The 27431-nt window shown below is 41.7% G+C and overlaps 1 protein-coding gene across 6 annotated transcripts in view; it reads right to left on the bottom strand.

Annotated features, from left to right (window-relative positions):
* The window catches only part of nrg2a (neuregulin 2a), an 87255-nt gene that overhangs the window by 15446 nt on the left and 44378 nt on the right, over nucleotides 1-27431 (bottom strand). For all 6 annotated transcript variants that reach the window (XM_058416273.1, XM_058416275.1, XM_058416274.1 and 3 more), the window contains exons 2-4: nucleotides 24521-24683; nucleotides 23991-24106; nucleotides 3856-3976 (exon numbers count right to left, since the gene is read on the bottom strand). In XM_058416273.1, the coding sequence (XP_058272256.1) occupies nucleotides 3856-3976; nucleotides 23991-24106; nucleotides 24521-24683 (400 nt within the window). The remainder of the gene's footprint in view (nucleotides 1-3855; nucleotides 3977-23990; nucleotides 24107-24520; nucleotides 24684-27431) is intronic.

Raw genomic sequence — 27431 nt, forward strand, 5'->3', positions numbered from 1 at the left:
CGGCTTCAGCTCCCAGGAGCCTTTTATTAACTGTCTCAGTGCTCTCTGAAGTGAGGTGAGACACGGCACATGTAACGTACATGCAAAGCCTTTAAAAGGTACATTTATAGGCTGTAAAAATCGCTGAAGATGGGACCTAAAGTTCTTCCTTTAGCTGTGCTAGAGCCATGTCACAGTCTGGTATGCTAAGAGCTTGGGCTGTTAATATTTAACAGGGAACTGTCTACAATTCACAAGGGCAAAGGAAGAGCTCTTAGCTCTGATCTGAACATCACCTATGGTTTCGGCAAGCCACCACACACACACACACACACACACAAAGAAGTAACAGGTAGATGCTTGTGAGTTCACGGAGCAGCTGCAGCAGCAGCAGCAGCACAGGAGTCCTGTCTGCAACCTCTTCTCCAAACCAGAACAAGATGTTCACCTTACACACTAATCCTGCTGAGGTGGTCCATAACGGATTTGTGTAAACATTCTGTTTGCCCGAGTCCTAGTCAGTCTGCTTGCCCAGCAACTTCACAGAATCCAGGTATTTACACAGATGCCTGTCCACTTCATCAAAATCCTACTGACACCAAATGTCATTTCCTCTTTTTTTTCCCCTCTCATCACATAATAGCAAGGCTTCTCCATTTTACTCCATCCTGAACCTCTGACCAATGATTCGTCTACCTTAATCAGATATGCATGTGTGTCCCTGGACAAGGAGCCAAATTTCCATTGCTCTGTATCCATCAGTGGAAAAACTGAGATATATCAGATGTCTCTCGATAATGTATGGGCTTCATCCAAGAGCTAAAAGAGAAAAGAAGAAACAAGGTCTGGCATAGTTTGCTGGCCAACTCTGGGTCACTTTAACACTGTGGAGAGTGAGTTGGGACCAGCGTTCTGACCCAGAAACAAAGAGTAGTCCGTCCTAACTCGGAGAGCACTGCTACATCTGTGTCCTGTGTCTGACTTTCTTGCTCTATTTCAGTCATATCCTTTAATCATTCATCCGGCACACAAGCGTAACTTTGGCTTCAGGACTAAAGTAGGCAATCTTCCATAAATCTTCCAGTCATGGGGGTCTTTCCATCCAATCACTAAGCCGAGTTAAACCACTTTGATCCACTCTGTTAATAACATTACCTAGCTAGTATTCATTGTCCTTGCTAGCTAACTCCTAAAAGGTCTGGTAATGATATCTTTAACTGCATCATGTTTTACTGTAGTGCTCAAACAGCTAACGTTACCGCAAATGAGCAGAGATGTTTGAGGCAGAGATCTGTGGTTTGAAGTTGACTCGACTCTCTTACATAAACCAGCGATAACAGCTGATACTGCCCACTGATGCTGATTCACAGATAACTTTACCACGAAGGAAATCCAGCAGCAAGAACGACGTGACATAAATACAACAAGGAAAACAAAGATGCACGATCAACAAAATAAAGCAATCGAATTATCCATTAATGTTTTTCCTTTTGTCTACTTTATTATTTATACTGAAGAAAAATGCAAATCTGATTTTCTTTGACTTCTGGCACGATTTTCAGTCATTTAACATGAAGCAATACACCATCCATATTTCAGTTTCAGCATTTAAAGACGTTACGTATGTCGTCTGTGATCAGGTTTTGTAATAATGCGTATCCCATGATATATTGGCCAATTCAATTGACTGTTTGCTTGGTAACTGACAGACGTTATGCCTGCTACCGATTTATTACAGAAGACCCAGAAAAAGTGCTCCATTCAGATCAGACAGGTTGTGTAATAGATCTCCGTGCGCCGGACCATAAATCTCCTTGCTTGCTGGCTTGTGTCCTCTCCTTATCTCCACGCCAGTGTGACAACACTGTCCATGTGTGGCAGGCTCAACACGCCACACCATGAAATACACCTCTGCACCTTCACAGCGGGCAAATAATTATGGTCAGGATCATCCGTTACCCCCTGCTTCCCTCTGTGGATGTGTGTGTGTTTGTGTGTGTGTGTACTTTATATTTCAAAGTGAAAGAGCCAGGGCATAAATATGAGGCAGGCTGTCTGCTGGACTTGTTCAGCCAGTGAGTAATACCCACACAAGCCCAGCCTATATTGAACAAGATGGCTTTGGGGCAACAATTCCCTGCAGGCCTTGACTGCATTATCTGACTTTTCTGGACCCGTAACTCCCCCGTGAGTGAATTAGCTGCAGCAATTGAGTTATTGCTCCCTCCAATTTGTACACAGCATATTGAATGGCTGTTGCAGCCGTGTCCTCGATGCTTGCTTGCTGAGCAGTATTCCAGCAGCCACGTGTACACACACACAGATATATAGATATATATCTACACACACACACACAAAGCCTATAGCAGGAACACTCAGAAAACCCAGGTCAGCCTTCCAGGAGCTCTCCACCATCCTCATAAGTAAAAGTCAACATATTACGACTGTCACGTGTTTTTTTTTTTTTTTTTTAATACTCAAATTTTATACATATGCTACAGACAAAGCAAGCAGATGCTGTAGCTCTGCACTAGGTATTTTAAACCCAGGAAGGTGAAAACCTCTCTGTTTTCTTAAACTAAGGCGTTCACATAGAAGCACTTTTATCATCTGAAATCGCCTTTTAAATATTTATTTACTCACAGCGATGCAGAACATATTTCATTTTTATTTTTAATATGTTAATATAACAAATCTAAAATGACCACAATCATGTCATGTGATCCAAAAATAATAATAAAAATATTTATAATAATTCAGATACTATTTAAACAGTGCAGTTTGTTAAAGAGTGAAAGTCACACTGTTGTAGGCTTGAGTTGATGAAGTGCTTCTAAATCAACATTATTTCAGTTTATATGCATGGCTATAGTTTAGTTTTTTTTAGTACCGTTAGTGTTGCTGTACTGCAGCACTGTATTGTTTTCACTGTATTTGTTCTGTAGCCCCATGTACACTATATATTCACAGCATTTATATACATGTATGTTTATCCGAACACTCCTGCACAAACAGGCTCCTGGATCTTGCCAAAAAAGACCCCATGTACAGCTACACACCCTTAGTCAGCGGTAGACTGTTTTAATAATAAGGGCCAGAATGTTATTTCGGCCCATAACAAGTCATCTTCAGATATCCAAAAAGCATCTGTGCGAAAGCGTGTTTTTACCAGTGAAAATGAAATGTAAGCAACAACCCTATTTACCTTCTAAGAGGCCTCGGCCTCTTGTAAATATTTGCACCAGCTCTAAACCAGTGTGACATGGCATGTTGGAGAGGTCTAATACATTTCCCTCTAGCACACTAATCGTGTAGGGTGAGAGGCCCATCTTCGCTTTTCCATACACATCACAGAGAGAGCAAGAGAGAGAGAGAGAGAGAGAAATCACACTCCTCAACATCTGCACCAATGAGTCAACCTGTTGGCTCTCAAGTAAGCTTGAGAGCAAGAGGGGATCAAGGGGTACTGCTGAAGACCCGCAATGGAGAGAAAGCGAGGGAGGGATGATGGAGGTGGCTTAGAAAAAATAGGACAAGATATATTTGATGGATACCATTTGGCTTGTGCTGAAGAGCCTATGTACTCAAAATAAAGCAATGGATTTAATGAGTACCGCTTAATCATCCGCTGATACTCCAACCTTTGAGACGTCTATTTAAAAAGGTGGAACATGTGTAGGTGTGTGTCTTGTGTGTATTCTTATAAAATCAAATGATAAAATGATTATTACAAAAAAAATTAGCATTCATTTACAAAGGTCTAAAGTGAACAAAATGGAGAGAGTGATGTGAAGAATGAATGCAGTGATTCACCCATAGCTATACACAAACGTGTCATAAATTAACTGTGGGAAAGTAGAAGGGAGAGGAACTCACTTGCAGGAGAGCTGATTTATACCATGGATGAAGTAACACTCGCCGTTGTTCACGCAGTATCCCTTCTCTGTCTCGTTGCATCTTCTTTCGTGGCCTGAGCCCGGAGGTAACGCTGTGGTTACTGAGGAAAGACAAACAATTATCGCGTTAGCATCACAACACGGCTACAACTGCACGGGCAGGTCTCGGCAAAACTCCGCGACACACGTCGCTGCTGAGAAAGTCATCATTTTCAAAGGAAATAAAAGAAGCAGGCTTTGACACAGTGGGCTATCCCAGTGAGATAACATTCATTAGATCATGCGGGTCGTGTTAGCTGTGCATAATGGCCATCTTATCCCGCCGAGCAGCCTATCTAAACAGCGTAATAAAAACAGCCATTCACTTCACAACAATGACCTCTTAGTCGCCGTCACAAATCTCCTCTCCATCTCAACAGCCTTGATGGCGTCTCAAGATGTTCAATGTGAAAAGATAAACATTTCCGAGAGAGAGAGAGTACAGGAACACTCCATGTGCCTGTGTTGATTTAGTATTCGTGAATGGCTTAATGTCTTGCTAGATTCGAGCAGGCTCTTCACGCTGGAGTATAAGATGTACACTCAGTTCTGTCTGCTTAAAATGAAGATTAACATTACACACAGTACTCACTCTGGAGCTTCTCTATATATACACTTCTACCTGGAACCCTCTCTGACGGGGAAACCCTCTGTCTTACAATTAGACTTTACAAGTCACACTGATGTGCCAGGCATTTTTATTTGACACAAAGTAGTTCTTCTAAACCAGCAAGAGAAAACGCTTCTAGATATAGCTTTAGTATGTTTTAGTTTTTGTTCCTTCAGTGTTGCTGTAGTTCGGGATTGTTTCTAGACTTCATCTTAAAGAAGCTATTTTTAGAAACTACTACTGCTCATAATGTCGGTGCTCCTTAATTACAATCTCCCAAATCCCTCTCCCAAATGAACTCCACCCCCATGGTTAAAATGATGTACACCTTAGCATTACTGAGTGGAAAGGTTTTGAATAAAATTCCTTGAAATGAAGAAACAGACCTAATCCATTACATGATCGGATTTTTTCAGTAAGTTGGATCTTATTCTTTGGTCATATAATAATTCATGGTTTCTTAATATTACAAACAGCACCTTTAATTCTTGGAAAATCTTATAAACATCATTAGCAGAGTTTAATACTGAAAGCTCGTGTTTCACTCCATAAACATCTGTAGCAGCTGCCACTCCGATAGCTGATTTAGAGGAGCGCTGTAACAGCTGGAGTAGCATGCCTACTGTATAAATACTAACAACTCACTAACAGCACATTAGGTTTAGACTTCTACAGAAACTAGAACAGCAAATGCCGCCTTGCTGTGAAGTTGCTCGATGAGAAAATAATCAGTACAACCCGGTAAACAGGAGTACAAAAGATCTGCATGATGTGATTACGCCGTAATTAAAACGCTGGATGTTTTCGCAGGGGGTTTTGTTACAAGCACACGGTTGAAGTTTACATGTCTGTCCATGGCTTTCATCCAAACACAGCTCGTGAGGTACATGTGTGACTGTTGAACTGAAACAAGAGACGAGTAATGACTGACAGCGGAAGTCATTTCCTGTTGGCACGTACCAACGCCATTTATTAACTATTGTGTGTGAGGTCAAGATCAGCGATTCTCATAGCCGAGCAAAGCTATTAGTCTGTTTGCCAAATCTCTGAATGTTGAAGGACAAACTGTACCAGGAACATATTCTCCAACGATCAACAGGCTGAATGTTCACGCAGCTGCAAAGTCTCCCAGATGAGTGTGAAACACGGTGTGAAATTCTACTATAATAATTACTGAAAGTGTCATGACCACTAGCCACAGTGATACAGACTTGCCAAACGGATGGGACAAGTATGCACATGCAAACCGACACACACTCACACACATACACATGCTTTATCAAGATCAAAGTGTTCTATTTTCTATCCAGAAAGCAACAAAAAAAATTCCCAGAAACTGACACTCTTTGCTTGTGCTTCAGAAAGGTGACAAGTCTTAATTAATGAGGTGAAACATGCTCATATGTGCCTAACACAGGTCTCTGGTTTCATTCATCTTTTATAGTGGTTAAGAGCAACATTCCCAGAAAAGAAAGCCAATAAAAGTCGGTCGCTTTATCTGAGACTCCAGAATTTTTTATTATTTTTTATCTACTGTGAAAACCATCATGTATTAAGTCTCTGCAAAACTCTTCTCCGTCTCCAGACGTTAATCCGCTTGAATTTTCCTTAAAAAATGTTGTGTGAAAATGAGCAACAGCCTAGAATGTGACAGGATCTGTGCTCAGCACAATGTAGCCTGGGGCGAGGCAGCCAGACGGCAAAGTCACTCAGAGAACCAGTAAAGAAAAAGTCTTCTATCTCGGAGTGAATAAAGCAGTGATGGGGTTGTACTCGCGGAGAAGAAATCAGTAGCCTCCCACCAAGACAAGCTCATCATAGACTAACAACAACGAGTGCACATCTGGCTCTCTTGGACCATTTGACCTACAACGAAGGAGAAAAACTCCGCATGTGTGTTAATACCAGTGTGCTGATAACTCCTCATCCTCACTGTGTTCCTACTGAAAGGTGAGTACAGTGTTAAAGAGTACAGTATTCGTTTCTTCTCATCATTCTGTGTCACTCATGAAAGTGTTATTGTGTCACAAAACAAAACAGCCAGTCGTGTTCCAGAATGCAAATGCTGGATAGGGCATTAGTTGACCAGGGAAGAAAATCCACACATCTTGATTTGGGAAGTTTTCCTACTGTCACCGTCCACATTATTAGGAACACCTTCACATTCCTGCATGCAGGTATCCAATCAGCCAATCAGGTAGCAGCAGAACAATGCACAAAATGACATCAAATGTAAACATGTGATACCCAATAATATAACCTCAGACTCCTTTAGGAGCTGTTGTAGCCCATCCTTTGACATGTTGTGCATTCTGGGATGCTTTTCTGCTTAGCACGGTTGTAAAGTGTGGACTGTAGCTCTCTTGAAAAGTGCTTCCCCACCCTACTGTAACGGGCATTTTTCATTCAATATAAAAAACAGATTTTGTTCAAAACAAACTATTTTGGAACATTTTAGTGTCATGTAAACACAATGTGTTTTTAATTACTAGTTTCTCTTTCTATTTTACATCCTTAAATACACTATATTGCCAAAAGTATTCGCTCACCTGCCTTGACTCGTATATGAACTTAAGTGACATCCCATTCCTAATCCATAGGGTTCAATATGACGTCGGTCCACCCTTTGCAGCTATAACAGCTTCAACTCTTCTGGGAAGGCTGTCCACAAGGTTTAGGAGTGTGTTTATGGGAATTTTTGACCATTCTTCCAGAAGCGCATTTGTGAGGTCACACACTGATGTTGGACGAGAAGGCCTGGCTCTCAGCTCTCAGCTCTCCGCTCTAATTCATCCCAAAGGTGTTCTATCGGGTTGAGGTCAGGACTCTGTGCAGGCCAGTCAAGTTCATCCACACCAGACTCAGTCATCCATGTCTTTATGGACCTTGCTTTGGTCACTGGTGCACAGTCATGTTGGAAGAGGAAGGGGCCAGCTCCAAACTGTTCCCACAAAGTTGGGAGCATGGAATTGTCCAAAATGTCTTGGTATGCTGAAGCATTCAGAGTTCCTTTCACTGGAACTAAGGGGCCAAGCCCAGCTCCTGAAAAACAACCCCACACCATAATCCCCCCTCCACCAAACTTTACACTTGGCACAATGCAGTCAGACAAGTACCGTTCTCCTGGCAACCGCCAAACCCAGACTCATCCATCAGATTGCCAGATGGAGAAGCGCGATTCATCACTCCAGAGAACGCGTCTCCACTGCTCTAGAGTCCAGTGGCGGCGTGCTTTACACCACTGCATCCGACGCTTTGCATTGCACTTGGTGATGTATGGCTTGGATGCAGCTGCTCGGCCATGGAAACCCATTCCATGAAGCTCTCTGCACACTGTTCTTGAGCTAATCTGAAGGCCACATGAAGTTTGGAGGTCTGTAGCGATTGACTCTGCAGAAAGTTGGCGACCTCTTCGCACTATGCGCCTCAGCATCCGCTGACCCCGCTCCGTCAGTTTACGTGGCCTACCACTTCGTGGCTGAGTTGCTGTCGTTCCCAAACACTTCCACGTTCTTATAATACAGCTGACAGTTGACTGTGGAATATTTAGGAGCGAGGAAATTTCACGACTGGATTTGTTGCACAGGTGGCATCCTATCACAGTTCCACGCTGGAATTCACTGAGCTCCTGAGAGCGACCCATTCTTTCACAAATGTTTGTAAAAACAGTCCGCATGCCTAGGTGCTTGATTTTATACACCTGTGGCCATGGAAGTGATTGGAACACCTGATTCTGATTATTTGGATGGGTGAGCGAATACTTTTGGCAATATAGTGTATATCATAATATAGCACAAAGCATAAAGCTAATTTTATTTACAAGCGTCTCTGTGCTTTACTGTTTATTAAAATAACATGTTTGTGCATAACACTTTTCATTACATTTTTAATGCTTTACTCTAAGTGCACTAAAATTAGTCAAAGTTTATTGCAGCACAAAGCCTATAATCTGTGAAGTCTCTGAGCTATTTAATCTCAGCTCTTGGCTTGGGAGTCGTCATGCCACAACTCAAACATAAAAATACCACATGATAAAATTCTGAAAACAAAAATCTGTGAAAACCGCAAACGACTTCCTGAGAGATGTACCGGTATGTGACTTTTTACAGAACAAGTGGAGTAAGACATGCAAACCTCCCCTCAAATGTCAACAACAGAAAGATTCGATTACAGCATGCTAAACAGTACAGCTGAGCACTTCATGGACTAAGGATATTAAACGTAAACTTTTAGTAAAGCCAAATATCAAGTATACCTTAACCCTTCCTCTATCTCCCTTCCTCAGATACTGCCACCAGTCAGAACGAAAATTTAGCTAATTGTAATTATATAATAACTACTCTAATATTAGCTTGCTAATATTAGATTTATAGCCCACTCATCTACAAGCTTACAAAAATAACAGCTTTCCTGCTAGCATGTAGATTTAAAGAAGTAATAAAATATTTCAACATCAGCTAGCAATCTTTTTAGTTGGCTTCTGCAGACAAATAGCAGCTACAGATGAGGTTAAAAAAATGAGCTAGCTATTCAGCTGGTAATATTAACATAGTTCTGTGCAAAGAGAGCTGGCTAGCCCAGTTAATATTAGTAAATTACCATGTGCCAATTCTGTTACATCGTTTGGTTTTAGATTTTTTTTGTATTGTGAAAAGAAATTCTTACCCTGGTGTAAAATGATAAGATTTATTCCTTTTGATGCACTTAAAGGAGAAATAAACAGAGACGGTTTACTTATAAACACTGGAATTCTAAAGCTAATATTGCTAACGAGGAATGCTTACATTAGCATTGTGCAAGCAAACTGCTTCTGAGGCTGTAAGAGTGTATTAATGTGTGAAATCCATATAGATTCTCCCACTATACAAGTTTGTGTTATGCTGCACATGCTTCAGATTCATCTAGAAGCCATGTGTCAAACCTTCTAATGAGAAGAAAAGCTGCTCTGTCTCTAAACGTATCATTTGTTTTTAGGTAATTTTGTCAAGATAACAGTGTTTCATACAGTGTCTCAAACCACAGGAGCTCTTAGCCAGTTGGTGCTAAATGTTCAGACATGCTGATCAACTGAAACTTCATAGAACAAAGCATATTTTAGATCAGAAGAAATCCTGATTAAATCTAACGCATCACATGACTACACTTCTGACACCGCCAGTCAGCATCTATCTCTTTTTCTTTGCCTTTTCTTCATCACCTTATTATCTATTTATTGCACGGTGTGTCGTGAAATGGCATGCGGAGCAACAGCAGAGGTAATAACAATGTTCTGTTGGCTTACACAGTACACACGCAGGGAGCAGAGAGAGCTGACCATAAAGCAAAAGAAGCTGCTGAGTAGTGTGTTCTCCATCCTCCCTGTATGGAGTGAGGCTCCCCGAGGTCCTCTGTAGACATATTGGACTCAATATACAACTGAGTTCCTGTGAGATACATCACTTCAGTGATCTTTAAAGAGAAGTATCCATCAGCCTGGTGGTCCCTCTGCCAGAGATCTAGAGAGAAGCCTCATTACTAGCTCTAATTTCCAAGAGCCAGACCAATAATATGGGGTTATAATGGGAAATGCTGCCTTCCATAATAATGGCACATAGAGCCAATGGATGGATGAGACAAAAATGGTAACACATCATAGCTCATAATAGTATTTGTATGCTAATCTGCTAATCATTGACTCTGTGTGTTTGGCTACCTCCTATTCATGTTGACCATGCTAGCATTTTTGGTTAGTAGCCTGTTCCTCAAACGAGACCCCCGCCAACCACCCACCCCCACCAAAAGATTTATCTTCAAGCTATTTGTGATCCTGATTTAAAGTTTTAAACATCGCCACAGTGAAATGTTTTGCATTCTGGTTGAAATAAACACCCCAGTCAGGAAGGGACAAGCACATTTTTGTGCCTGTGGAAACAGAGAGCACAAAATTACCCAACTCGACTCGACTACACCCATCATTCAAAATGTTTGCTCATTTCTACCAGATCTTCAGAAGAATCTCTACCAGCAGAAGGTCAGGTATTCCTGATTCCATGTTTTTATTCCTACTAAACATTATAAGGAGCATTATTTCCTCCTGAAAGCCAGCCTGTTAGTGGTTGATGACAGCGTTGTCTGACATGCTCATGCCTGCTGACCCTGTGAACAGATTTCCCTCCTTTCAGTTATGGAGTTATGTCAATTACATAACTACAGTATTCCTCTATGTATCTGTTATTTTCATCATCTCGCTGTTGGATGTCTGGGAGCATGCTGTAAATACCTGCTGAGACAGCATGTGCCACAGGAAAAGAGTGTGACTGACTGGAAGTAGGAAGGACACGCCAATACAGGCAAATTCACTCATTCTACGCACTGAATGAAATGGGGAGATACATCCTTCATCGTTGGAATTCAACAACAAATAATTAACTAAATCCTTTCACTGTGCTCTATATGGATACGTAGTAGCTAAAGGCCTTTCCCACGCTTGGTTCCTGTCTTCATCCGGATGATGGAGGGGGTGAAAATGAGATACTTCATATCCGGAATGGCATTTGTTGTCGCTATTCAGCATTTCTTCTCCAAGCTGAGAGTTGAATCTGCTTCCGAAGTCCTCCAGCCTGGGGCACAGTGAGTGCTCCTGGGCTATTAGCTGACAGGAATCACTGATTTGGCCTCTCTCTGTTTCTTGCTTAGTGTACTTTCAGCAATGCTGCATTACCCTGAGCTGTAGCAACAACGCAGTCTACTCCAGCAAGGTCACTTTCACCTGGTCACCCTTGTTAATTTGCCTCATACCACTCAGAAAGTCCAGCCCTTAAATCACTGGTGAGATTATTATTTCATTCTATTGCTTTTCATGCTCATTTTGTGCAAACATGGTTATCGTCAGGTTGACCTTGCCTGATGGTGACAACACTAGGTCATTAAGAATCGGTCACCTTTCAAATTGGTTCCATTTGAAACCTTGTCTAAATTGGAAACACTATACAGAACCTTAAGAGGTTACCTCAGAGAGAAAAGCCAAAAACTTGGGCCCCTAAATGAGGTCGCTGCCTCCATCTCCAGTTTGGCCGGTGATCTTAGCTCCTGAGTTGATAATTCCTCCATGGTTAAAGAACTTAAAAGGGAATCCGGAGGTAGGGTGGGGAGACAAAACTAGGCCATCTGGAAAGCTTCATAAACATCTATCTTTCCATGTTCGCCAAAGGGTTCTAGGAAAGTCGTAAAATTGAAAGGAGAGGCCCCTAATGCTCAGAATGTTTTCTTTCTTCTTCTGGAGTTCTGTGCACTGTACACATACTCACTAGGGGCTTACTAGGGGCTGAAACAGTCTTCACAATTCAATATTTTTTTCGACTTGCGGTTTGTGACAGAAAGAAGTGATTTGTACTTCAGGATTTTGAAAAGCATGCTAAATAATTCAGTACATCACGAACAGGAAGGATGCACTATACATGCTTTATGTCAGGCCCTTGTACCAGCAGCCTTTCTCCCTGTGAGTCTCGAAATATCCGGGGGTCTCATTTGTTACAGCCGCAACACAGACCTCTAATCACTGAGCCAAAAGGTCAGTTTAGACTTTATACGTTCTTCCAGCTTTGGTGTGGTTTTCATTATCTGAAACATGCCTCTCTTCTTAAGGGCTTCCCAAAACCTTCAGAAAGACATCCTGCAACATACACCACTACATCACGAACCCCTAAACCAACACATGTGGCCTACCACAGAGAAAAAGCTAATCTAATTCATCAGATAAGTCTCGGAGCAATTGTTTTCATAGACCAGAGGGCTCCATCTGATTAGACACCAGGCTGCTGCAGTCCACATGCATGAGTGTATATGGTGATGAATAGGCTTGTGTATTTGCTTTCCAGGGTAAAATGACTGGATTTGTGTAAATAGATGCACTCCACAATAAATGTGGTTAGTGAATCACAAACCATCATTTCAACATCTGAGATTGGAGAAATACAATGTTAAGAGATGTTACTAAGGTGTGTAATGTTACAAATATGTGAGTGCACAATGCAGTTGTAGGTGTGTAAGTGATGTAAAATCCATGTTTGTCTCATTATCTCTAGAAGATCTATGGTTCAGCTACTGGCTGCCATTCATGTATTCAACAAAGACAATAACTCACACAGTCCCAGCAAATGATATATAGCTCTTTTCAGAGCTTTTTTCATTTGCAGCACTCCAGAAGTGCAGGTTCATCAAAAGGAAAAAATATTGACAGAAAATGTGCAAAGTTTTCTGGAAAGCAGATGTCTGTCATTTTGTTTTAACGTATTGCCTTCACCTCTGCCTGTGACATTCCTACGAGTTTAAAGGAATTCAAAAGCAAAAACCAGAACAAAATGCCCCAGAATCCTGTAACTGCATAAGCCACATAAGACACACGGCATTTTTTCCCCCTTTTACAGAAATCGTTTGCAGACCTCACTCCTCAAATAAATGTCTAGAGATGACACATGGTTCTAATCAATATCAGTAATTTAAAATAATTGTTTATACAGGCAAGATAACAACTCAGAGCCAAGCCTTTTCCCCATAGGGGCCCTGTCACAGAAAACTATGCAACAGCATGTAAAACACAATCCATAAAAACATTCAAAAGCACATCAGCATGAGCAAGAACAAAAAAAAATGTAATGCTTGTCATAACAGTTATCAATTAGAAAAATCCCAAGAAATATTCTGCAGTTCATTCCAAATAAAAGGTGCATTAACAGAACTAGGAACACAAAATCACTTTAAATCATACACAAAGTCTCTTTAATCTTTAAAGCTCTGATTGCTGAAACAGTCACACTCACACACACACACACACACACACACACACTGTAGAAGCTGTATGTTTTGCTGTGTTGTGGTCAAAACAGAACTATTCCCTAATTGGGGCTTTGAGGTGTGCTTTGTAATCAAGAAGACAGTTAAGTGAAATTTAGCCAATTGTTGTCTAGTTGGCTAGACTAGCTGCACTTATTGATCAAATTGTTAAGTGATTTATAAAGAGATCAATGACTATTGATAACAAGGTTTAAACATGTGGTGCAACAGGTTGAAAAAAATAATAATAATAAAAAAAGAAAAATGTTAAACAACTCCAAATATTTCACTTTGCGAAGAAAATTCATGGTTAATAAGATTCACGCCAGTTCATTTCAGGCCTGTGATGGAAGTTCATCGTAACTCTCTTGTACTTTCATCTGATTCAGACACACATTACATGCCTAAAAAAAACCTTTATATGTATTTGAAAGATTGACCTCTGACCTTTCAGTCACCACAGCAGCTCTGTTTACTGCTTACATAATCCACCACAAAAGGTGTTCAAAGGAAGCACATGATGCCTGGAGACATATACAACAAACATAACGAGGCCAAATATCTGTCTGAAGAATTTGCAAGAGTCGTAAACAAAACATACCAGTGTTAATGCTCTAAAAAGCCGCTTTCAGGAGCCGCGGCCCTTGACTAAAAAACACCACTGTAATCAGAGAAAGAAACAATAGGGGATATGTAATCCCCCCAAAAAGGACTTTGGGTGGACCTCGTCCTGTCTTTTTCATTTTGATTAACATGCTTTTATTTTTCTCTCCCTTTGCCCTTTTTCCTGCTGCATAGCTGATGTGCCCGGTCTTGTCCTCCCACAATCATTTCAGAGACGTCGCAGAGAGAAATCAAAGAACGCTATTGCATGTGATTGCACAATAGGGCAAATGTAAAAGCAAGCAGAGGAGTTGGGCACTTACCCAGAGGGGGTGGGGTGCTACTAGGTGTGGGGCTGGAGGATGCCAGGGACAAGGCTGTTCCAGGTGCCAACACAGACACGGCTACGGTCTCCTGAATGGAGAATGTGGTGGGAGGAGTGTCAGTCATGCCAGTAAGTGTGATAAGCATCCATGAAGGAGTAGTGTTCCCTGTGAGGTCGGCCTCCTCTTCAACATCTTCGTCCTCACTTCTGAGGAGGTCCGGCAGGTCAGGATTTCCACTAGGGATCAGAACACGGTTCAGAAGGAGCAGGTAGGTGCCCAGACCCAGTAACAAAAGCAACACAGTGGGTATCAGAAGTACAGCTCTCCCTTGACATGGCCTCCTACAACCACACCCTTTCCAGCGCTGATCAGCAGTATGGGGCAGAGGGTAACCCTGGAGCCCCAGAGTCCTTTGTGCCTCTGCCCCAGAGCTAGCCCCAACCCCAATCCCAGGCACGACAGCCACTCTCTGCCCCTCACAAAGTGACACCAGCAAGACGGGCAAAGGATATAAAGACACATCTGGGTCCATTTGGGGCCTCCAAATCCTACAGCTTGCCGTGCCAGTGTTTTTTATCCAAGGGATCTCACAGAAGTAACTTTCTGCCAGCTAAGCAATCCAAAAAATATCTGATTGCTGTTTCCTAGTCTGTTGTTCTCTGTTCCACTGACATGGACTCACACATGCACTCATATCCTCACACTGGTGTGGAGTGACGACATGCTTCTGGCGTCAGATCTCCATCCCCCCAGACAGACTTGCATGAGCAGGCGGCCACCCTCGAACAGTGATGGGCGTGAAATGGTGGTGTCGGGGCGCTGGGGTGAGCTGGCTGCCCTGGGGAAAGCCAAATCTGACCCCACCCATCCACCAAGGCACCAGTCTACAGCCCTTTCACAGCTGCTCTGCTTGTCACGGTTCCTGTGCCGTTCAGCCTGATGGGGAAAACAGAGCTCACCCCCCAATAACCTTAATCAAGTAACAAATTTGGACTGGGCAAGACCAGCAGCACCAACATGCACCAGTGGCTACAAAATAAGAGAGAAACAGAAAATGCTAGTGGAATAAGAGTGATGTCTGCTTAGCAGCATGGGAAATATATGCTCCTTAAGTGCTCAGGACTGCAAAGTGGAGTGCACCTTACCCTCCCAGACAACCAGCATAAAGAATCTGACTCCTGGGTTAAAGGTCAAATAAACCTCACAGCGTCCAGCAGTCTGAGTATGTAGGAACTTCGGGATCATAATCCAAAACACTTGCTGACACACTCCGACATGCACACGCTCACGTGCCTCTCTACATGCAGGCCAAGTTTAACTGGGAGAGTCTGAAAACAGATGAGGAGTATGGTATATCAGGGTGCCATACAATTGTTCATGTCTTTATGAATCTGTTGAATGAAACAAAGTGGTCAAAGCATATCAGCAAGTCACAGAACAAGTATCAGAACTTTTTTTCACCCTCAGGAAAGAGATCACCCACTTGTCCACCCACATGGCACTTCCAAGGTTTGCAAATGAAAGGTTAAAGTTCACTTACATTAACTTACTGCTTACGAATTAATCACTACTTGAAGCAAAATAATTTTTTCAGAACAGTCCCATATTCTGTCCCCAGTCAAATGACTTGGCTTTTTGCCAGGCTATTTTTACTTGGTCACGTTTGATCAGACCGCTACTTTAGGGCCTAACTCCATGCCACCTCACCACAGCCTATGGTCAAACTACATTCCTAGAGGGGATTATGAAAGAGGTTATGAGAAAACAAGGGAGTCTTGGTTTGTTATGTAAAGAAGAACACATTTTGACAGAAACAAAGTGTCGTTGTTATACAAGATAGGACATGGCAAAGCAGAAGGATGACTGGCACAAAAGAAATAGCCTAAACGTTTGCCACTTGTTTTGTGACTCTGAGGTTAAAACCTGCATTAAAGCCAAATAATGGTTTGGGCTAGAGTTCCTAGGCAGAAATGGATTACCTTTCATCATACAGCCAGGTGTTGTGTGCAGGGAAGCATTTGTGAGCTGCTTCACAGGATTGCAAGTGTCTGTGCGAGTGCATGTGAGAAAGAGTGAGAGTGAGAAAGAGAGAGAGAGAGAGAGAGAGACAGAGAGCGCGAGATCTGCTGGTGGGCCCCAGCATGACTGATGATGTTGGAACAATCAGCCGCCCAGCTGCATTTTCCATCAACACATTCCTCTCATGTCACGCTCTCACTCTCTCTCACTATGAGTGGGGCAGCGCCCCCTAGGGACAAGACTTTTGACCAAAACTAATTTCAAATGAGTGCTGTGCAGCAGAGGCAGCCCTGTGCTTGCTGCTCTCTATTACAACACATGACCCATCCTACGGCGAAATTAAAAGTACATCACATGTACTATAATGTTATTCCCCTGAAGCATGAAGTCCACACCAACACACTCTCTAAATGCTGCACTAGGAAGTGGTTTATGTCTGAGGTAAAGGAATAGACAGACAAAAAACATAGAATTGATACATTTTTCATTTCATGTAGCTTCACAGTTTGTTGTAGTAGCCCAAGACCAATATAGTGATCAATGACAGGTTGTTGTATAGCCACAGGTTTATCGTCATTCAGACTGAATATTTAGTGCATAAACTGTCCTGTAAAATCAAAGAACATATCTGTATTACAAATTCTAATAAAACTGAACCATGCTATAATCTGAATTACGCCAAACATTGAAATCTGATGCTTTTACCGAACTAACTCAAGACAGACGCTACCACTATTTTTAGCACTGAAACGTGGTTTTATTCATTTTTATTGGTAGCCGTGTCAGAACCCATATAAGCCACCCAACTTGGTTTGTAGCATCTGGTATGATTTAGACATGCAGCTTGTTTGAAGGCTACACACTTCCATTATTCAGAAGCAACAATAAGAATAGCTCCAGTGCCAGAGCAGAAGAAACAAATGTCTTCGTAAAACCCAGCATGTGTTTGTTGGTCAGCTACATTTGGTATCGGGGGGTTATAATATACAAGCTAATCTGTTCTTTTAAGAGCTACATTGTGGCTTCAATATTCTATCAGTCAAATTAGTGCAGGTTACATTCATCTGACACACGTTTTTTGAAACCTCATGCCTGCGCACAAGATTCTTGAATATGATGGAATTGCTAACTGCTTTTGAAATTTGTGATTATAAACCAGTGAGAAATGTCCAATTTCATTCGGTGCTACCTTTCAATTGCAAGTTGAGCCTTAGCATAGAATATTTATACACATAAATAGGCACTGCAGGAGGTTGAAACTATGTGGGGATCAAGCTAAAAATGAGGGCCTACTTACAAATATGGATGTCTTTACCGGCCATTGACTGACACGTGTTTGCTCTCTATTGGAGTGCACATTCCCCTGAGACCTCATCTATTGTCAGGTTTCACCCTTTTAGTGACCTATGCCCTGAACACATCTTGAGATCGTCTTAAACACACACACACACACTTGCTGGACTACCATGCAGCAGGTGGTGGAAGGTTATGATACTGAGCGATGATTCTCCACACCGACCACTTTTCTGAGGCAGCCATGAGGCCAGACTGCCTCTGGGGGAAGCAAGATGATGGCGGCTGCTTGTCTTCATTAACCGTAGCTTCAAGCTCTCTCTATCCCTGTCTTTCTATCTGCGGATAGCTTTAGCCAACCTTTACACAGACGTTCACACGTTTAGCATTGACCACTGTTATTAATGAGTGCAATCATTTTTATCTCTGGAAAAACCCTCGGTGTGTGCGTGCGTTTGTGTGTGTGTGTGTGTGTGTGTCTGTGTGTAATACTGAAAATCAGAAGGGGCAACCTGCAATCCGCAAGATGAGGCCCCTTCTATGCAATCTCTATGAGTAAAGGGTGTGACACAAGAATGAACTTGCCTACAGACTGCACACATACATCCTGTATACACTGAGTTTAAGTGCAAGCTTATACCAGTCTAGTAAGTAATGAATTGACAAGGTTCTGGATTCTAACATTGACTAATTCAAATGATACGACTCGAACACACAGTTTTGAGAATTTATCAGCTTTCCGATTTGCTGTGTAAACATAGAGCAATATCCACTTTGAAGGATTTCACTCCATATAATTTTGACATTAGTCATTACTGCAAAAGCTGTCAGGAAAGTCGTGCCTCTATCCACCTCTTCAAGAACAGCTGCTACAACAACATGGATGGTGGCAAGCAACATGGCAAGTACCTACTTACAGATTCTGTACAAATCAAATGAGAATTTCATCAAACTGTACAACTGTTTCGGGTGCGTTCATATGGAAAACTTGTGTAGTGGTTATGTATTGTAAGTTTAATAAACAATCCCTTTAAAGATAGTGATCGATTTCCCGTTACAACCAGCACAAACACCGACAAAAACCCAGCCAGGTGATTGTCTCAAGGCTGCGTTTGATTGTCTATGCAATCGGCTCAAGCCAAGACTCGACCGTTGCATTACAAAATGGGTTTGAGGCAAGTTACTCTGCAAAGCAGCTGGGTCTCATCCTCTGTCTTTCCCTCTCTTAGTCTTTGTTGTTTTGCCCCCCCCCAGCCCCCCCCCCCCCCCCCCCCCCCGTCGGGCAGTCGTGCGCACATACACAGATAGCACTGCGGCTTCATGCTGCTGCAGCAGCCTCGCAGCACTGCAGCCTTTCACAGCAGTAGCCATTTCACTGATGACCTTAGGATGGAAATCAACCGAGTCAGCGCGCCGAATAAATTAAGGTCTCTCTCCCCCCTGCTGCGTGGCAGAACAGCAAAGCGATGGAAACGATAAGAGTGTTCCTCATCTTTGGTGCCCCCCTCATGCTCCACCAGGCTGGGAAAAACATTTTATCAATTTTATGAAACACTGTCAAGTTCAAGGTATTTCCTGGACTGTTATATTAATCTAATGTCACCTAAGGCTGTGGCGCACTTGGCTGCCTCACTGTTGAATCCCTCGCTCTGTGTTTCTTAGTGGGGTTGCTATATGTTCAAAAGGCAATGTGGGTGTATCCCAGCCTGGAGGCATCACACTCGTTCAAATACACACCACAACCATCCTTGAAATCCTTGGCTTGTTTCAAATTACTTAAGAGCACATACACAGACATATGTGCCGGTTTGTTCGCACGCACATGCATGCATGAACTGCTGCAGCAACTCACGGCACATGACTTTTAAGAGAGCCAGGGAAAGGTGCTGCTTACACACTGTCAACCTGATATAGAGGAAAAGATACCTGGGGTAACCTTAGTGTGGAAAAACAGCCAAATATGCACTTATAAATGTGAGAAAAACCTTATATAAATACATGAACACACACACATATATATGTGCACATACACACCATCAAGTCTATTTAGATTTTCTGCCTATGTTATGGCAAGAAGTGTGGCCTTCAACCTATTAAATCTCACTACAAGGGCAATGATCCAGCCGTCTGCTAAAAGACATAATAACATAGTAAACACCACATGTGCTTCGTTATACACAATCAACCTGTTACGTAAATGGCTGGAGAAATTTCATCACTCCATCTGATTAGGTTCTAAATCTTATGCAGATCTTCTAGCTGTGAACAGTTTTGTATTTCTAATTTCTTCTAGTTATAACTAGTTATAATACTCATTCAGTGACATTTCTTAACATTTCCAAGCATGACCGAGACTTTATAAGCAAGTACAGCTTTAAGTGAATTATAAGCTTCACCTCACTAGCTTGATTTCTACTGCATCAAAACCTTTAGCTTTAGAATGACCTTGAAGCTTCCTGCTACCACATAGAAAAAAATTGCCCCACTCCAGCCACTGATATCCTGATAATATCATCTATCTATCTATCTATCAAGTGTGCATAAAGAGTGGCCTTGAGGAGGTCTTACATTCATGTGGAAACACACATGCCAGACAAGACGTGGCAACAAGGAGCAATGAGTCTTTTCAGAGATGAGAGACGCTGCAAAGGTAATAGCTGTATATTTTTTTGACAAGGGCAGCTTAAAAAAATAGGAGTAGGAGTAGATGTGCACCGGTCGCTTAATCTATTTTCATTATACAACCTCGAAGTCGGTACGAAAAGACTGCTTAGTCAGGGTATGACCTGTGGCTGTGTGGTAAGGTAACAATAAATCGAACAGTGTATGAGGAGATGTAGTATGTAATTGAAACATTAAGTCTTAGAATAGAGTTATTTTTCATCATGTTATTGACAATTGTAAGTCATAAGATAACAACTAGGTTCCTTTACCTAGCCTTTATCTACATACGCTTTAATTAACCACAACTCCTAGACAGCACAGATATGACAACACGTTTCTTTAAACCTGTTTCCAACAGAAATGCAGCACGATATGCGTCAGATGCAACTGGCAGCTCTTGAGGAACCAGGCCTCATAACTTGGCAAAAGCTTAATAAAAACGAATACAAGACTAATACACCCCTGAGGAAATAATTTGTCAGTGGGTGTGCCCAATGGACAACTTCATCAAAATCAATGTGGCAGCTAAGCTGTTTTTCAAAGAAGAATAAGCTCTGTCTTGTTCAAACAGCTCCTGCACAAAAAGAAGGTGAAAACAACAGAGGAAACCCCATGGGTCCAAGTACATAATAAATATTTGTATCAATCAAGCATCTTTTCTTGCACTCAATTCTAGTTTACATTTAAAAACAAAGGCAAGCTCAAAGAAAAGGATGTTTGAGGGTTAGAAAAAAAGTAAATATGTCAACTCAATCTTGATTAAATAGAGAATTCTGGTAATGATGGCATAGAATAATTCTTCCCCAGAATCCAGTTTTGTGTTATGGATTTCTAAGGTACTGTTGTTTTTGGTTTTTATTATTATTATTATTATTATTATTATTATTAATACTTTCCCGCTTGCTGTTAAAAGAATTCTGATGAATCCTGCCCTCTCCTGCCAACGCTCTTGACCAATCCCATCCCTCCATCAGATAAAGCTGTTGTCGATGAATGAATGTTGCAGAAAAGGCATCATGCAGTGTCACATGAGCAGCTCATATGCTCTTAAGTTAATAAACATAGCCCTTTTTTAACACACAAGCTTTGTATCTCACTGCTGGCTTCCGATGGTAATGAACGGCAGCTCCCATGGCCTTTTCTTGGGTCCCATGGTTCCTACATGTTCCCAATCCAAATACATATTTCCTTGTGCATCTATTGGAAACCATCAATACACCGGTACGAGAATACATTAGGAGGAGTGGCAATATACAAGACCAAAAAGGATTAAGAACCGAAGCTTGAAGGACAAAGAGCATTTGTGGATAGATGTGAATGTATAGAACATGGTATCGACCTCAGAGAAAGAATAGAGAATAAATGCTAATGAAATGAGACAAGGCAGAAGAAAAGCATGACTCATTCTATAAAACAGTTGTACTAAAGTCTAGCAAAATGAGAATATCGAGGAGACCAGCGTCAGGGAAGACAAGTGGACCATTAGTCACTCCTTCAAGAGCTTCCATGGTTATATGGCATGGACAGGAATCTCTGGATAGTCTGCTACTGGCAGAGCAGAAAAGTAGATGAGTGGGTAATTGGTTGTTTATATATTTCTAGTAGTTTGGATATAAATGGCAGATTGGAAATAAGCCCATAATTACAGAGTTCATGACGATCAGGTTTAAGGTACCAGATTTAATGTACTTATTGCTGAAGAGACAGTTTGAGTATGACATAACAGACGATCAGAGCTTTCGGGATTAGGGATCAGACTGAATATGTGGATACAAAGTGGGTCAATGAGTGCTCCGAAAAGTATGTTGTAAACTTCAGTCTTCACAGTAGACAAGAGAGCTTTGTATGTTATAAAATAGCAATTTAACAATGTACATTTTGCCATCCTGCATTGACATATCATTTCTGATGTGACTATGAATGGCCACCTTCCTGAAGGGGTGGAGAAATCAATAACTTGGGTTATAGCCATCGATTTGTGAATTGCTTGCTTGACCAGATTGTAGGGGTCGCACTGCTGGCAAAGCATTAAATAGTCAGGTAGTGTCTGGGAGAGCAAGATGCATACCAAGAACAAATGACACCATTTACATTTATGGCATTTAGCAGACACCCTTTTCCAGAGCAACTTACATTTTATGCCTTGCTTAGGGGCCCAGGAGTAGCACCTAGGATTCAAACTCACAACCTTCCAATCAGTAATCCAACACCTCAACCACAAAGCTACCACATCCCCTACACCAGCCATAAGTAGGGAAACCCTAGCGAAGAGCATGAGTGTTGTAAGTATGACGGTGGAAAGGTGAACAGCTTTTGATGAAAGTTAGGGCCACAACTGATTTCCTGAGCTACAGAGCACAGACATAGAAGTAAACATATTACAGCCTACCTGAGAGCTACACCGAGTAGCCTTGTCAAACAAAACAAAAAAAAAAACGACATCCTCCATAAGCTCAGGAGGAGATCTAAATCAAACCCACACAGTACAGATGCGTTAGCCAACACCAGCAGTCCAACCAGTAAAATCAGGGGTAGGATGAAAGGCTTAGCAATACTGACAGTGCACAACTAATGAGAGAGTACACAATTACTCACCAGCACATAGACCGACATGGCGCCAGGTTCACAGGAAGAGGGCTCACAGCTGGCAGGTAGAAGAGTTAGTTTCAGGACACACCAGTCAGAACATTTACGGTGAAACCGGGCAAAGAAAAACTAGTCCAGGAGGAAATAATCCAAATAATCCAGAAAAAAAACAGTTTTTTTTTTTTTTTAAAAATACCCCAAAAATCTGAAAAGTAATCCAGAAAAAAAAGAGTATTCATTTGTATATACGTCCATAACAACAAAGCAGCTAGTCCAAGGTGAATAAAGTAGTCCAGCCGGAAAGGGAAAGGCAGAATAATAAGGCAAAGAACATAAAAAAACGGACTACAACAAAGTTGAAAGTGTTATACTCTTGACCAAAAACCAGGTCTGTAAAATAAACGATTTCTGTTTATACATGCCTTTCAAAGGAGACACCCTCTCATCCATCTAACCACAGAAGCGGGAGAGTCAAATCACTATGTTGCTAATCAATCAGAGTGTCCTGCTGCAGGCAATGTTCCAGGGTTGCACACCTTGTATTCAACAGTGGAAGTACAGTAAATAGAGCAAGGAGCACACTGACCACATAATCAAGTCCAGAGACAGAAGGTGATAAGTGAGGAATTTATTATTATTAACTAGAACTCTCTTGGATGATAGGTTAGTTTTCAAGGTTAAATGATAGTAAAAACGAATATACTTCAGAATATTGGAAATCTGCCTTAATCAAGGAATCACCACAGATCTATAGGCTCGATCGCTAGCTAGTTGCTTTATCAAAGTGAAGCTCTCAGCTTCATGAGGTATCCTGGGACCAGTGTCTTGGCATGTTAGAAAAGCTCTGATGATGTGACATTTGCAAAGCAAAACTCTTTTTTAAAATGTACTACAAAACAAAGTTCAGGAGACCAAAAAAGACATTTCAAATTCCTTAAACCCCCAGTCACATGGAGAAAGCTCTCTGAAGCTCCAAAACAATAATACTGCTTCTTTGGCAGTGGAAAGTTTGGGAGTACAAAGTATTAAAACCTAACTGTTGATATCAGCAGCTGGATTAAAGATGTATTATTAATGTTCCTGTAACAGCAGCTGCCCTTGGAACTCAAACAAATGATGGAAAATTACAGAAGAGGATCATTGAATTATGAGCTTGTTACTCACTGCTTTGGACATGAACGGTGCTTGTGCTGTTGCTGCTCCCACTGTCGTTCTCCACTACACACATGTAATTCCCAGAGTCCTCCAGCCGAGCACTAGTAATCTGGACCTTGTTTTTCCTGCGACATAGAAAAAAGAAGAGTCATGGGACTTTACTATGACTCTGGATGCCCTAAACCTGACAACATGGCTGTCAGTCCAATCCTAGCAACAGCAGAATAGAAATCTTAAACAGAGATTCAAAAGGATTATAATGTGCAGTTTTATATTACAGATTGCTCTTATACGGCTGCAATCCAGCCAACTGTAAATTTAGTGGCAAACATGACCAATAATGTGTTGCGATGTGAAGCACTTTATAAGGAAGCGCCCAAGCTCTTTGTTTTGTAATCTGACCTATGGTTTATGTTCTTACAAATATCAGGGGATTTCTTGTTCCATGCCGCCAAATCAATCAGCGCATTTTCAATCTGTGACACCAGCATAACCTTCCAAAAGACACATGCCAACATGATTGCCAATCACACACTTACTTCTTGCCTCTGATCTTGACTTGTTTGCTCTTATTCAGAATGTTGCCATCTTTGTACCACTTATAGGACAGGGGAGATTTACCCGAGGCCTCACATTTCACTGTTATCGGGGCTCCTTCCGCCACCACCACCGGGCTCCGCAAAGGTTTTATTGTAGGAGCTCCTAGAAAGAGAAAGAGAACAAATGTGTCAGGTTACTGTCTTGCTTGGTATTAGTGCAAACATGTTGTTCCATGGATCATAGTTACATGTGGCAACACGGAGACTTCTGCATGTCTTAAAAGAGGCGAGTCAGACAGACTTCTCATCTGGCCAGAGGATTTTACCAGAAACACAACTGGTTTGTTTGTGTGTGTGTTTTTCCCCCTACTACAAATTGTTATATTCAATAGCATATCATGAATGTCCCTTTCCACTCATGATTCTGAGCAGAGCATTAATACAAGTATCAGATTTCCTAGCGATCATTTATGCTTGTAGAAAGTAGCACTGACTGTATTAAATATCCTGATGATTTATTTTTTCTTATTTTTTCTTGTCTAAATGAATTTGCAGCTTACAGCAAGCAAGGACCCACGCTCCCTATCGCTTGAAGTGAAACACTTAAAAGACTCAGTGATAAGAACCACACTGCCCAGCTTTCTCACCGTGTCTAGGGGAGAACGAAATCCTGATTGATTATACTAATGCGTCTCACATTAATTGTAAACAGGGAGTAGGCTTTGGCCTTCAACATGTCTGCAGCTATTACATGAAAGAGAAACAGTAAGGCAGCTGGGAGAACTCAAACCAACATCAAACATCAGAGCTAAGATAATATGCACTGCACTACACATGCCAAAAAGAGGAGGCTAACCAGTGGTCAGACACAAAGTGTCCAGCAAGAAGCTAAAGTAGGACGAGGATGTTACAACAGTCAGTCCAGCATCCACACGGGACATTCAGATGGGACCTGCCCAGTCAATGAATGACTGTGTAACAGGACAGGTGAAGAGGAGGTTAATACTGAAAAAGCAGAGAAAGACTGGCAGTATTGTTAACAGCAGAGAATGTTAATCGCTCCCTCGGGGGTTAGTAGGCAGCGAAGTGGCTGTGATTTCAGGGTGAAATCGGCGAAGCAAAAAATCTTCATTTAGCCTTTTCTGCTTTTTCATTTGCTACTTTCTAAGTTAAGTTGTGTTTATTCGTCACATATACATATTATTGCACAGTGAAATTCTTTCTTCGCATATCCCCTCCTTGGGGTTTGGGGTCAGAGCGCAGGGTCAGCTATGATGCAGCGCCCCTGGAGCAGGGTGGGTTGGGGGCCTTGCTCAAGGGTCCAATGGTGGCAGCTTGGCAGTGCTGGGGCTCAAACCCCGATCTTCCGCTAGCATTGACTGGAAGATTGCTAGCATTATTCAAAAAGAAAAGTCTTTGGTAAGTGTCCAAAGGAAGCGAAATGATCACAGAAAATAAACAACATAGTGTACCTTAGTAATGACTTCAATTAGACCTGAAGCACTGAATCAGTGGCGAGTTTAATTTTAGCGTGTCTGTCCCACTTCTCCGTCCCAGTACATGCAGGCCTCTAATCTGTGTTACTAAATTTTGTTCATTGAAAGGATGGCATTCCTGATATTGTGCTGAGGCTAATGAAGCTTGCCATGCTACAGTACAGTGCGGTGTCAGATTCTTTAGTGCCAGGGTTGTGAATGCGGTGACGGTATTATTCCTTCTCGGGTTCCCAGTGACATTTTAAAGCTACAAAGCCTACGCCTCTCCGAAAGCCAAAAGCAAAGCTAGCAGCTCAGCTTTTTAACACTGTTAACACTTCTGAGAATCCGATAGACGCACAAAGGCTTGTGGTTTGCTTGAACACAATGCAAGATGGATACAGTGTGATAGGAAAGTAGGGTCGGCTTTAGTTAAGTCATAGATCAATGTCTGGTGTGCTTTAAAGGAATACTCCAGTGTTTTCAACTTAATCTCCACCTACCACATCTGTAGCACTAGTACAATTAGCATGAACACGATTTCTAACATGTCTTCCCGGTTGGAGAAAAGAGCTGTAAAGTCACTGATTTAAATCTGGGGTATTTTAGAAGTCGAGAGAGCATTTCATGAGGTGACTATATGGTGGAAATTCTAGTCACGAGAAAACATCTTACCAAAAATTGTTCTTTTGTACTTCCTCTAACAGTGAGGCACAAATTCAAGCATTTTGTGATTATTTTACTATTTTAGATTAAAAGGTTCATTTAAAGATACCTTTATGATACAGTTTATGAGAGTGTTACATGTTTACTGACCAGAGTGTGGTTTTCTGTGTAATTTTTAAAACATGTCAAAATTCTGGGCTAGGTTATCACCTACAGATGTGGTAGAAAGAGTCATCCAGCATTAGACACACACACACACACACAGTATTGTGCTGTGCTTTGAAGAATAACGAGCCTTTATTATCGTCACACATACATTACAGCACAGTGGAATTCTCCTGATTTGGAAGTTAGGGGTCAGAGCACAGGTGCAGCTATGAAATAACGCCCCTGAAGCAGAGAGGTTTACAGACAGAGCCCTGCTTAAGGGCCCAAACTGTGGCAGCTTGACAGTGCTGGGGCTTGAACCTCAACCTTGCAATCAACAACCCAAAGCCATAACCACATGAATTACCACTGCAAAAAATGCTGTGAAAAAGTAAAGCATTAAACGACAAAACATTTTCATGATTCACTTAGCAGATGTTTTAATCCTAAGCAACTTTGAATCAAGATAAGCTTTAAAGGTACAACTATGCAGCTAAGCAGTTAAAGGGTTAAAGGTCATGCACAAAGACACAACACTGGGATTTAAACACAACCCTGTAGCTATTTGCACTTAACCCCTAAAATACCGGCCTCAGAGAACCAAAGGTAATGCAGAACCAACT

Source organism: Hemibagrus wyckioides, linkage group LG18 (assembly GCF_019097595.1).
Source record: "Hemibagrus wyckioides isolate EC202008001 linkage group LG18, SWU_Hwy_1.0, whole genome shotgun sequence".
NCBI lineage: Eukaryota > Metazoa > Chordata > Actinopteri > Siluriformes > Bagridae > Hemibagrus > Hemibagrus wyckioides.